Below are 13,451 nucleotides of genomic sequence, written 5' to 3'. Positions count from 1 at the left end.
GTTTCATGAGAGACATGCCATTTCAGAACCATCTCACAAGTGTGTTGCCTTAGGTTAGACTCAAAAATCGTCTTCAGAGCATCAATCAATTCCAACATGTCAGCCCCTGTCATCACAGTTTTTAAGGCTAAAGTCACCTGAACGAAATTTGATGAACCATCATTGACACTTACGAACGTTAAAAACATTTCCATAAACTTATTTTATATTCTTTGTGCTACAAAGGCATTGTTTCCCTTCTTGTATTCAACCAGCATTATATACTGAATTTGTGTCTCGACGTGTGCCATCACTATAAGGGATTAGAGTATACTAAACCTTACACATTATAGACATTTAGGCTGTTTGTTTAACTATTACACGTGATGTATGTTAACATGTTAGTAAACTACTAGCCCACCATTCCAACTCCTATGATCATAACATTTCAATATTTTTGTCTTAACTAATTTCCAAACAAACAAACAAAAGTGAAAGCTTCTCCAAAATAAAACAATGTTGGAACTTGGAACCCACCAAGCCAAATGGCATCAATCAACGTTTCCCTAGTTGTGATCTTATGTTCTATAATTAGATGAAAGTTATGTCTTAACAGCTAAATTAACAAAAAGTACTTTTTTTAACCACATTTGTTTATTCATAACCAATATATATATGTATGTATGTATTAGGTCATCAAGAAATTAATGTTGTGTTTTGGAACACTTTTATTGACCCCCCCCCCAAAAGGTTAACATATATTTAGTTCTTGGAATAAAGTTTATGATTCTATATGAACACAACTCTATGGAGTCAATTTATCATGTGATGGTGAACAAAATGTACACAACTACACTTAGGTGATGAAACATATATGTGTATTAGGAGCATGTTCCTTGTAGAAGAGGAAACTAAAGAAATATACTAAAAAAAATACTTGTTGCTAGGAGTTTGTCTACAAACAAAATTACAATGGGCTGGCTCCGAATGTACATGTGTGTGTGTGTGTGTGTATATATATATATATATATACAATTATGTATAATAATTGTGTAGATATGACTCAATAACATTTAATTTTAATACAGTATCATGAATAATTTTAAGTCAACTTTAAATACATCAACCCAAAAATGTTTAAATTTTTTACCGTTAGCTTCAATTCAGAAAATGTGGTTTTAAAATATCACAAATACCTGTTATACTTCCATAGTTACGCATCTTTCGTGGTTGCCTAGTACATGATGCACTATCACTTCTCTCTAGCCAAGATTTAAAAAAAATCACATACAACAGTTAACTTATGTAAATAAGTTTGGTAGCATTAATCATCTTATAATAATATGTAGATTTACATACAATTTAAAAAAAGCAAATATCTCAAATGCATGTATTTCTGTACTTGTCTTTGTTGTTTTATTTTTTAAGCCTGTTGTTTTACTATCATAAAATTATAGTAGATTTGTTTTGTATACAGGTTCTTACATAAATATACAGTCGACCCCCATTAATAACCTGGTTACGTTCTTGAGAACTGCGATGTTATTGGAAACAACATTATTGGGGACCCAATTCCACATTGGTATAAAGGTACAAGTTGGAGTTGTGTTCCAGCAGCATAATTGAATGTGCTATGTATGATAAAGTTCAATGTATATTACAAAGTATAATACAATAATAAAAATTAATAAAGAATACACAAAAATAAATAATACATACCACAGTACAATACTGACAAAAAGTTCAGCTAGCAATGGTATAATAAAGCCAGTAAAGCTAACTCAAGGAAGGAATTTATGGAAAGATTGTCCAGTGTTTTGTTGTTGTTTTTTTGTAATTTTTTACTTTTATTTAATATTTCTTAAATGATACAAAAATGAAATGTAATTGGGAATGATGTTAATGGGAGGTCAACTGTGTGTGTGTATATATATATATATGTGTGTGTGTGTACTTAAGCTTTACCCTCCAAATTAGGGTTAGTTTTTTTATGTAAAAGCAAGAGTACTTTTCAACTTTTCAGTGTCGTGTTCAGGAAATCCGTTAAAGTCAACTCCCGAGTAAGCTATTTTCTGTTTGCAGAGAACACATTAATATCCAAAATTTAACACATCTGAAATAAGTAAAAGCAGTATATGTAACTGTCTATATTTAGCATGGAATAAAATGTATATAATATGATAATAAAAGCATGGCTAGGATGCTTATTAATCCAGTTGAAAATAAGAAATTCAACAACAAAAATACTGGGAACCAGATGTTGTTGAATATTTATTTTCTCATTTAGACATACTTCACAAAGCAATCCTTATAACTTCATTTTTCCGGCTATTATGGTTTTATGACTAATGAATTAAACAGTAAGTTTCATTTTACACAAAACCATTGCACTATATAGGCCAAACTCTCATAAAGCAAAGGCAAGTTTAGGCAGAAAAAATTTGAATATTTGTGACCAAACATTTAAAATATATTATGAATACTTTTCTGTTGCAATAGCTCATAGCTACATATTAAACACTGATGCACCTACCTGGGTGCATTCCACCTCAAGAGAAAAACTGTACCACTGAATTAAAAAATTGAAGAAAAATAAACTTGTAATTGTTCTTCCAGAATCAAAAATTTCGGTTTTTGGTTCATTTGAATGTGCTCTGAACAAAATCATTAATATTTGCAAATTACCTGATCTTTTTGTCCAAGAATAATATAGTACTAGTAGACTCCTAGGAGGAAAATCATGATAGTTTAAAAAACAACAACATTTATTTGACCATATAATTTGATTACAAAGGAATTTTATTGTTTTTCTGCTAATCTTTGTTTCTCAACCTCAATTGGCATCATGTGATATAATTGCCTCAAGTTTGAGAAGTCATAGGCTAGTGATCTAAATATGTAATGAAAGCTTTTATGTTCTTATCAACTGTTACAGCTGATATTGCTGTGAGATCAGCAGGAACTCAAGAAGAGACTGGAACAAAGTAATATAAAATTAACTAGAAGAAAATGCTTGTGAACAAGTTCTGCTACAATTATAGTAATGATTTTATTTTTTAAAGCTTGCAAAAAACCTTCCTTTGTCTTTTTATACTTCACTTGAATTGTAATGATGCAATATGATAGGAAATGTTTGTATGAAAAAAAAAGTGAGGTAGGCTTAGTTAAATCATTTTCCACTTGACCACATCAAATTTTTTTGCAAACTAAACCATTATATTAAATTTGGTTTACATTAGGCCTTATTGCTTGAAAGGGCAAAGAATATTGGTGAAAAGAAATATAACCAAAACAAAAATACCAAATGGGTTTCAAACTTATTACATATACTATACAAAACCTACTAATTACAGATAATAAAAAAGTTGTCTTGCTTATAATTGTGGTATGGTAAAAGTTATTCTTATCATATGTCAGTGATTATAAACACAATGAAACTGTATGCTGTGTTCCCAAATCAAAACAAAATTAAAATTTATAGTTTTATAAAACAAAACATTTATATTAAAGTTTTAAAGAATGTTGGAAGACATAAAAGTTAGTAACTAAAATCTAAAACGAAGATAAGAATTTTTGTTTGTTTCTTGAAAAACAAACAAAAAAATGTCACAATGAAATCTTTTTCAAATTTCAAAACAGTGAATTCATACAAATATCCCACAAAGAACCATAATCTCCAAACAGTTCTTATGAAATTTCAAACTATTCTATCCAATTTTTTGTTTCGTTTTGCAATGTAACGGGTATGCCAAATCTAGCACCCAGGTCTGATATAAAATGATATAATTCAAAAATATACAAGATGTTCCACAAATAGCTTCCCCATTTCAAACTTTAATAATAACCATTTTCATCAAGAATAATTTACTGAAACCTTTGATACGTACCAACTTGACTACAAGGTTAATGATAATATGAAAAGCAATTTAATATATAGATATTTATTAATTATTTACTAATTACACAGGCCTGCAAATTTAAACGTCATAAAAGTTGTTTTGATTTTAATTGCAGATTTTGAAAATAATATTAATTCTTTCCATCATGAGAAAATTGGGAAGAAAAAAAAAACTCTCACTTAGATCAAATTATTATTTCATTTACCACAATGAACATTTTATATTATTATGATTGTTAACAAAAAATACACACAAACTGAAGAAAAGGAAGGAACATTGATGACAAACGAATATGCATCCTCATCCATCCTGTTTCTTTTTGTGTGTGTGAAATCTATGTCTTTTAGTCTCAAAATTACATTTTGTGGTCTTTCTTTTATGTATTGCTTTATGATGTTTTGTGAAAAATCTGTACATGATGGAGAAAAATGGATATCATTTTTGGATTCAGTGAACAGGAATTACTGTAGAACATGTAGAAATATCAAGACAATAAAACCATCACAGGCTTGTGTTATAATAAATTAATTACACACAGTTACATAATATTAAATAAAACATAATAAATGATACAACTCTGGTAATAAATAAATATGTGTTACACACACACTGTATGAAACGTGTCAACTAATTTGAAGATGTTGAATATTACCAATGGAAACCATATTGAACATTTGTTATGAAAACAATTAAGAAATATTTAAGTGATGATGAAGTAACTGGTAATTAATTAAAATTTAATAAACCATTAAAATCAACATTTTATACTTACACAATTTCAAAAACTTTATAGAAGCCAACAACAGGTTCCACTTTAAAAGCACATTCTACATGTACATTGTTTCGATGTCCTCTATGTCATCTTTAGAAGTTATGTGCAAGACACAATAATTTATACTTTTTTCTCTGTCATGTGATATTACATTGCATTGTTATTTATCTAATTCTTTGGTCAGCCTTTATAACACAACACGCTGAATACCAATGTTTGACTTGATAGCCCTTCATTTTGTTTAATCTTCTTTTTTGTTATTTAAGTTTTACTTCTAGTGATTCACTAACATTTAAATCTGTAATATTGGGAAGTCAAGTTAAAATTGTAGTTTTTCCCATAAGATTTTAAGTTGTGTTGTTTTTACGTGCTGCAGCTGAGTTTTCTATTTTATTTCTTCATAACCCTTATTTTACTATAATCTGTATTTTAAATTCCTTTTAAATATAACTACTTTCACATTTACATTCTATTTTGTAAACACCAGTTTTATCTTCCAATTCTATTCTATCTTTAGTATTCCCAAACATTCCTTTAATCTTATTTATAGGTTTAAAGATGGGATAAAAGTTTTGTTACTTCTTAAAAGCACTAAATAATTGAACTGTTAATCCTGGAATATAAGGTAAACTTAATGTTTTTTTTGGTTTTTTCATCAGTAAATCTTAATGTAGTATTTTTAACTAACATTAAACCTTTCTTAAATTTCTTAAATGCTTTACCTACTATATTTGGTTGAAATCCTCCTTCAACAGCTACATATTTAATTGGTAATAATTCGTTACTTAAATCTTCCTGTCTTAAACGTATTTTTAAGCTCTATATAAGTGCAGATTTTTTTTCTACCCATTTTCCAGTAGTAAAATGCATAAAACTTATTACAGTTATCAAGGTACACATATGCTTCATCAAGAGTCACCACGTACTTCCATTTTTCCTTGGCTAGTTCCCATTCATACAGTTTCTACAGTAGTCCTTTACTCGATATATCATAAAACAACTTGTGTACAAAACACATGTAATTTTTATAAACAAAGATTTTTTTTAAATTGTGTAATGTTGCCCAGGACAAGTAGATGACTTGTGCCACTGACATTTAATTTCATAGATTCTCACGTGTTACAAGAGACTGCACCTTACTTACTATGGTCGGGGTATGACTTGTTGCAGGTCTCTTTCTGGATGGTTCTGGTGCCCCGAGTTGATCTATATTTCTTTGTTTTATAATGTCATAAAATACAAAGGATCTCCCCATCTCGGAAATTCTAAATACATAACTAGTACATATCTTTATGATCAGAGTGTATGAATATTTTGAGTCAGAAAAGGCTATTACATACTCATCTGAAAGTGATCACTTTTTCATGGTATCACATTACACATGACATGACATGACATTTTAAAGAGAAATTATCACAGACTGTATTTTAATAAAAGACCAGGAAGAATAATTCATCACATCAAATTGTGTTCTAAAGTAACTGAATCAGCCTGTTAGCTTTGACAAAAAAGATAGAATTATTTATAGCTCTGGATACAACTGTGTAACATACATCTGTATACATGTTTGAATTGTTTTAATATATTACTTTAAAACAAATGGACTGTTGCAGTTTGTTCCTTGTTGAAATTTATCACCAACAAGTCACAGACACTTACTGTAAAGAATCCTGCCCATACATACACAAAAACTGACACCTGGCAAAACTGAAACTTCTGGTCATAAACTACAAAGTCAGACCCACTTGTCACATCTTTTCTTTCACAAATTGCCAATAGTTCTCTTTAATATTTTACATTATATTATGTATAACCAGTAAAAAGTCAAAATGTTAATTAATCTATCAAATGATGTATTATATTACATTAGTTTCTGTAAATAGTATTGTCTGTTTCACCTCCAGCTTGAAAATTTCTTTTGTGATAATCATTCTGATAAGTGTAGATAAATTTTTACTAACTCTTATCACATAGTTAGAGAGCTAAATAAACTATGATAGTTATAGGACATTGCTTTGTGCACATTATTATTCTATGTTCTTAGGTGCATTATTTAATTACATAAAAACTGACTGTACTAATACCATTATTATAAGACAATAGGCTTAACTTTCAATGACAGTTGACAGAAAAAGAAGGACAAAGGTAAGTACTATATTTCTTGTATTCCATTTATGTTATTAATTTATTATTATAAAAGTAACTAAAAGGTAAAAAAATTAGAAACTTATTAGGTTAGATAATGAAAAATAAGAATAATAATTCTTCACGAGGTATGCTCATAAAAAGCTTGTGAGTTATATAATTCAACAGGGTAACATGAGCTACACATTCACCAAGTTAGGCATGGGTCAAATGGCAATAAAACAAAAAATTAAAGTATAAAAAGATGTATAGTTTTTTTTTTGTCCAAGTGTTATGATGGAGAAGCTTTGATGGGTTAATTGTAAATTGATTTCTATACCTACAAGTATGTCTTTTGGGGCTTATCATAACATTAATTGTCTTTGTTGAGATGAGGAAGAGGTTTTGAGGAAGAAGTCCCAGAGTCATTGTATGACATCATATCTGTGAAGTTTTACAATCTAAATATTACTATTACTCTGAAAAAATGTGCAAGCTTTTAGGTAACATTAAAATTATGTGGCACACAGAAAAATCAGATCCTTTTCTTTTATAAAATACTTTTACTAAAGATTTGTCTGCAAATTTCTAAAGCCTATACTGAGTCAGCGCGAGTGAAAGATGATTTTTCCTGCTAACAATAAAAATACTTTTTTTTTATCTTAGAGAAATCAACAATATACAATAAAATAAAAAGTTGCAAAATACAAAATGAATAATACCATTTTTTTTCCTCTGAAAGTGTTGACCAAAAATGTAGTTTTTATATTCTGTTTGGTTACTATCATTTGAAATCAATTTTGTAACCTGTGATACTCAAAGACCCTAGAAAAAGGCATAAGCCAAAACATCAGATAAAGTATGAAAAAACATTTCTCTCAAGTTATTTTGCTTTCTTAAATATTGATCAGAAAGGTTCAAATTATTTTTCTGTACAGTTTCAATTGTTAAATTTTTCATGTTTTCTGTACATTTTATAGTTTTATTGCTGTACTTTGTAACCACTGGAGCAGTAGTTATTCTGTCAAAATAGCAAGAAATCACAGCATAAGCTCATTAGCTGTTTCTGGTAAACCTATCATAAACAGCACCTGAAATATGGCACTCACTAAACTTAGACACAACCTTGTGAAATATTGGACATTTTATTTTAATGAGGTTTTGATAAGTGAAGCTGAAAATTTATAATTTTTACACTTTAACTACTTTTGTTACAAAATATATAACAACAAATAAAGAACATACATAAAATACAAGGTTTTTTGGTGTTCAACATGTATTCATGCTCATTTGTGCTCAAGTAAAAATGAAAGCAATTCTTCCCTAAGTCTCCTTGAGCCTCACAAATTTGAGTATCCAAAAAAGAATTCATCTATATTTCAAATGTGAATCTTTGAACACAACAAATCTATCAGTCACTAAAATAGAATGTCCCAAAACTGTTACAATTTATCTGGCTTTCTAAATAAACCATAAATAGGTTAGAAAAATGTTAACAGTTTGGAGTAAGTTACATGATGATAACAGAAATAAAAACTAGAGTTGACTGCATACTTACGAATGGCAAGATCAACTGTAATGTTATTATTATTATTATTATTATTATAAGATATGAACATGTCAATCTGCATTATAAAGTTGATTAGCAAAGCAATTTCTAAAATCAGAAAGGGAGGAGACTTCTCTGGTGAGTTTGACAAAGTCATTGATTTCTCAGCATATCAAGAAGGTAATAAGAGCAAATTATAGATTATTGCTTATAATTACATTTAGTTTGTGTTTTTAATTGAAAAGTGCAACAACCTATTTTTGAAGTTAAAACTATCTGAAGTGGAAGATCAGAGTTCAGTTGCATTATGTGACAGAAAAATTTGAGAATTAAAGTATTCTTTTTGAAATTACAAAATTAAAACTTAGACAACGTTAAAATATGAATTATAAACTACATTTCCATCTCAAGTTCACTGATATAAATTGATAATAAAAGTAATTAAATTTTTAATGTAACATTATAAATGGTTAAAATATGAGCAAAAGAGTCATGTCTAGATGCTACGGGTTAAAGAATATTTCTAGAGATTTACTTTAACAGGGAGAATTTGTTAGGAATTATGGAGGTAATTTCAATTATAATGTCACAACGGAAGCATATTCATAATCAATTATTCCTGTGCTGGTGGGGATTGGGAGTTACAATCATCAATAATCCTTGAAGGTTTTTAATGTCATATTAATTTGAATAATTCTGATTTGGGAATACAGGGAAAATGTTGCTGATGACAACTGTAATATTAAGTGATTTAGTTTCTGAGAGTAACAGCGATTTACCAGGAACAGTTAGAATTTTCATATGTAATATTAGATCAAGATGGTGTCAAAGGAACTAAAGTTGTTCAACTCGGTGAATGGTCTCTGCATCCTAGAAGATCGTTTAGGATTACAAATTGGACTGCTCACACTGGGCTCATCTATTCCACAGAGAGTTAACATTTGATAGGTCAGTAGATTTTATACTGAAGTATCTTTGTTGTTGTTTTTCGTTCTTAAAACTTTGTGTACATTTACATTTTGTGTCATTCAAAGACATATGATTTCTATGGTAAGAAGAAGGAATTATGTAATGGTACAATTTCAATAGCTATAATATTCCCTTCCTTTTATCATAGAATACTGTGTGTCCTTGCTGGTACTGAATAGTTCAATGTGAATTTAAAATTTATAGAACATTCCATTACATAGTTAGTGCATGACTGGTACCAGTTAAATAGTGGAACTTAAGTATGCTTCTTAGTGTATGGGTTCTTTATGCATGATAGCCCTATCTATTTAAATATAAATTTGATCTCTGTACATTATTCAGAAGATAAAAATGTCTGCAGGAATAAGTGAGAGTTATGTCACTATCATATTCTTCAAGTTTTTCAAATCATGTAAGGAGCATGACTTTTACATGATAATTAGATTCACAATATGAATATAACTAAGGTAATAATTAAATTATTGAAGCAGATAAGATTAAAAAAATTAACTCCATGACTTCTGAGTTAATTGTTTATGTCAAATGGTTAACCAAAACTTATCCTGGAGAGTTTGACAGTATCAGAGATGTAAAACTAATAAAGTACATTACCTTTATGTACATTCACTGAGGGTGTTTTCCACGCTCTGGAGCCAAAAAAACAAAAAAAGGATTACATACATCAACACGGTTGTACATGTAAACTTCCACATGAAATCACAAGAAAAAATACTGTTTAAAAAAATGATTAAACACTTACTTTAAGTCTTAGAATATGATTATTAACTGAACCTATCTACAGGTCAAATTATTGTTTCTTATTTCTGTTATTATGTTTAATCTTGTTAATTCTTTGAATAAGGTATATAAAAAACAATAAAGGCAAAAGTAAATTCTTCAAAGCATTTCTAAGTGTAAAAAATTCAACACATTTGCAAAACCTTTTCTGCTGTTGTTTTTTATAAACTCAAACATAATTTTTGTACAAGTATGCAAAATGTGTGTTAAATCTTGGCATAAACTCAGATTTGTTTCAAAGTATATTTATCTCTAGATAATTTGGTTGTATTATTAGTGATCTATACCAATGACTTTTATTTCAACTGTAAGATTACAGTTACAAGTATGCATGTCCAAAAGCAAATTGATAAAACCCTAACACTTTCAATAAATTTACACACTTTCCTCAGGGGTAAAGGCACAAAACAAGTCTACCTATCAAAAGCTCCATAGGTTTATCAGATTTGTTCATGTGATTTACCCAATTTTTATTACAATATACATAATGGTTCATAATGGTGTTTGCCAAGGAATTTCACAAAAAGCAGACTTGTTCTTGAAACAACATTCAAGACCTTCTATCTCAATGGCTAAGGCTGCTAAAATGTACATTATAGCAAAAAAGTTGATTTTCCGATTGTTAGACAAAATTCACCAATTTGTTCTCCATATTATTCTTGTTTCACAAGCCTACAGAAAAAAACAGCTATGAATATTTTATTCAAACCAACAAGAACAACTCTTGTGCAGGTCATAGGACTATTTTTATGTTGACTCTTGAAAGAGAAGGAAAGATTTTATCAGTTATTTCATCGCTACTGGCCAAGTTTCTCTTCAAAGACATTCAAACATTGTAGCCATTAGCAAAAATGGCTATGTATACTCTGTCAAAATCAATGAACAGCTACTAAACACACTCCTGTGAAGGCTGTAGGGCTATTTTTTATGTTGTTTCTTGAAAGTTGAGATTTCCAACCTCTAAAGTTTTCTATGTTATTCTTCGATACCAACATAAGTTCTTCGAAGCCATTCAAGCATTGCAGAAATGTAGAAGCTATTCAAGCACCATTATTGTTGTCAGAACTGCTCCATTTAATACAAGTTGGAAATAGTTTGTTTTATTATAGTAAACCATGTGTATATTTATAACAGTCTTCAGTTTTATTATTATTGATTAGTTTTACAAACTGCTACAGAACACATGGCTATGATTATTTTACTGAAACTTGGACAATAGTAACGAATGCAGTATTGTGTATGTTATGCAGAAGTTTTAAAATTAATTCAAGAACATTCATTTTTTTCACCCTGAAGAATTTCTCAAAATCCTTCACTTTCCACCATTGAAAAAATCTGGTGTTTTACTAATGGAAAATTAATTGGAAAATCATTTGTGCAACTTATAGGGCATTCATTGGAAAATACGACGTTGAGGATTCATCATTTCTCAAGTTCACTGTTCTTCATTGTTTCTCGACTTTCCCATTGTACTTTGTTTCTACTTGGTTTTATGCAACTATTTCAGAGTTTTCTAACAGTAGACAATTACCATAGTAGATTTCTCTATTCTTGTGAGTGGTGATTTATTCTACTGATTTGTGTATTTTGCTTGTTAAATGCTTGGTAAACCACTTGGCTCAGTAAATAATGGTTGGGTGAAAAAAAAGCTATTGCAGCAGTAAATTGTTGAAAAATGTGTAATATTCAACTAAATGCATATGCATGTATGTAGCTTAACATTTATGCTCCATGAATGGTAATAAAAAACTTAAGATACACAATAACTAAAAATTGTTAATTTAAAAAGGAAATAGGGATCATCAAAAGTACAGAGACAAGTTGAATCAAAATACAAAGATTATATTTTCAAGCTTACAACTAACAAATTAGGCTTGAAATAGTGTCTACATTACTTTTTCAAGCTACAAATACCTATTTTGCCTCCATTAATCCTTTCGCAACAGACATCCTTTTCTGCACGTCACAAGGTTTTAGTGACTTACATTAGAAATATATTTAAACTACATTTTGTTTCTGTTATACCATTTAAATTTAACTTAAAATCACAGCTAATAATCCATATTTTAATAGTATATAAGTTTTAAGTTTTTGATTTTAAAAGGAAATATTAAAAACAAATCCTGAATTTCCCCTAGAGTATTAAATGTGACATTTTTCTGTAGGCATTCCCCTCTTCTCTACTTCATTCATCACCCCTCCAATAAGTAGGAAATTTAATGTAAATTACTCACTATCAAATTGTCATCGCTCAGACAAAACAATATTAATAGCCTTCAATCTTGTTTGGTTACAGAGCCATCAAATGCAAAATCAGATCCCTCTTTTACACCCACTTGTTACATCCTCCTTTCAAGATTTGTTAATAGTTCTCTCTTAGATTTAATATTATATTATTTATGACAAAGAGAAAGCCAAGGGATTCATTTATCAAATGACATATTATTTTACATTGTTTTCTGAACAGAGAATTGTCAGTTTCTCTTTTAGTACAGGCTTCGTTCTCATTGGAAAGATATCGACTAATGTGGATGAATTTGTAATGGCTCTTGTCGCATAATTAGAAAGCCAGAAAAATTTTGATAGTAACATGACACAGTCTGCTTTTGGCATGTTATTATTCAATGTTCTTTGGTGCATTATTTAATTAAATAAAAATTATTTAGTGCATTACTACTATTAGTATAAAAAAAGTAGGGTTAAGTGTCATCGATAATCGACAGCAAAACAAAAAGACCTGGGTATGTACTATATTTCTTGTTTTTCATGTGTATTCTTTATTTATTATTATAAATGTAACTAAAGTAGAAAAATAGAAATCTCTTTAGGTTAATTAGTTAGTTAGATTAGGTAAAATAATAATAATAGTATAATAAAAATGTTTCACGAGGTACCCACTCAAACAGCTCATGGGTAATGTAATTCAATAGCGTAATGTGAGCTCCATGTTCACCAAGTGAGTTACAATTTATAATGGCAGGAATAGTAGTGAGACACGGTTGAAAGGGCAAAAAGTAAATAAAATTTAAGTTTAAATATATGTATACTGTTATGGGTTTAAAGCTACTTAGGATAAATGAATGTAGTTTTATGTTACAATTTGAAGTCATTCTAGACAGAAAAAAATGGTAACTTAGAATTTTTATAAATTTGTTTTTTTGTTGTTAAAAGGTCAGTATAATTATCCAATCTCATATAGAGCTATGGTAGTGAAAATAACAGATGAAATATACAGCTATACTGAAATCTAATTTAGGAGATTTTAGAGATTAAACAAATGAAAATTGAGATTTTTGAGATGAAGAAAAGTATTTTCAATATTAACATGAAAACACAATGTAGAGACTATTTCCAACCTTTT

At 29.1% G+C, this 13,451-nt stretch overlaps 1 protein-coding gene across 1 annotated transcript in view; it reads right to left on the bottom strand.

Moving 5' to 3' along the window:
- LOC106466299 (SID1 transmembrane family member 1-like) overlaps positions 1-13,451 on the bottom strand; it is a 185,677-nt gene that overhangs the window by 105,429 nt on the left and 66,797 nt on the right. The window contains exons 9-10 of the mRNA XM_022394275.1: positions 9,905-9,939; positions 1,176-1,241 (exon numbers count right to left, since the gene is read on the bottom strand). Of these exons, the coding sequence (XP_022249983.1) occupies positions 1,176-1,241; positions 9,905-9,939 (101 nt within the window). The remainder of the gene's footprint in view (positions 1-1,175; positions 1,242-9,904; positions 9,940-13,451) is intronic.

The sequence above is a fragment of the Limulus polyphemus genome, unplaced genomic scaffold, assembly GCF_000517525.1.
Source record: "Limulus polyphemus unplaced genomic scaffold, Limulus_polyphemus-2.1.2 Scaffold2215, whole genome shotgun sequence".
In the NCBI taxonomy this organism is placed as follows: domain Eukaryota; kingdom Metazoa; phylum Arthropoda; class Merostomata; order Xiphosura; family Limulidae; genus Limulus; species Limulus polyphemus.
The sequence above is the reverse complement of the archived record's forward strand: the minus strand, read 5'-3'. Positions and strand labels throughout refer to the sequence as shown.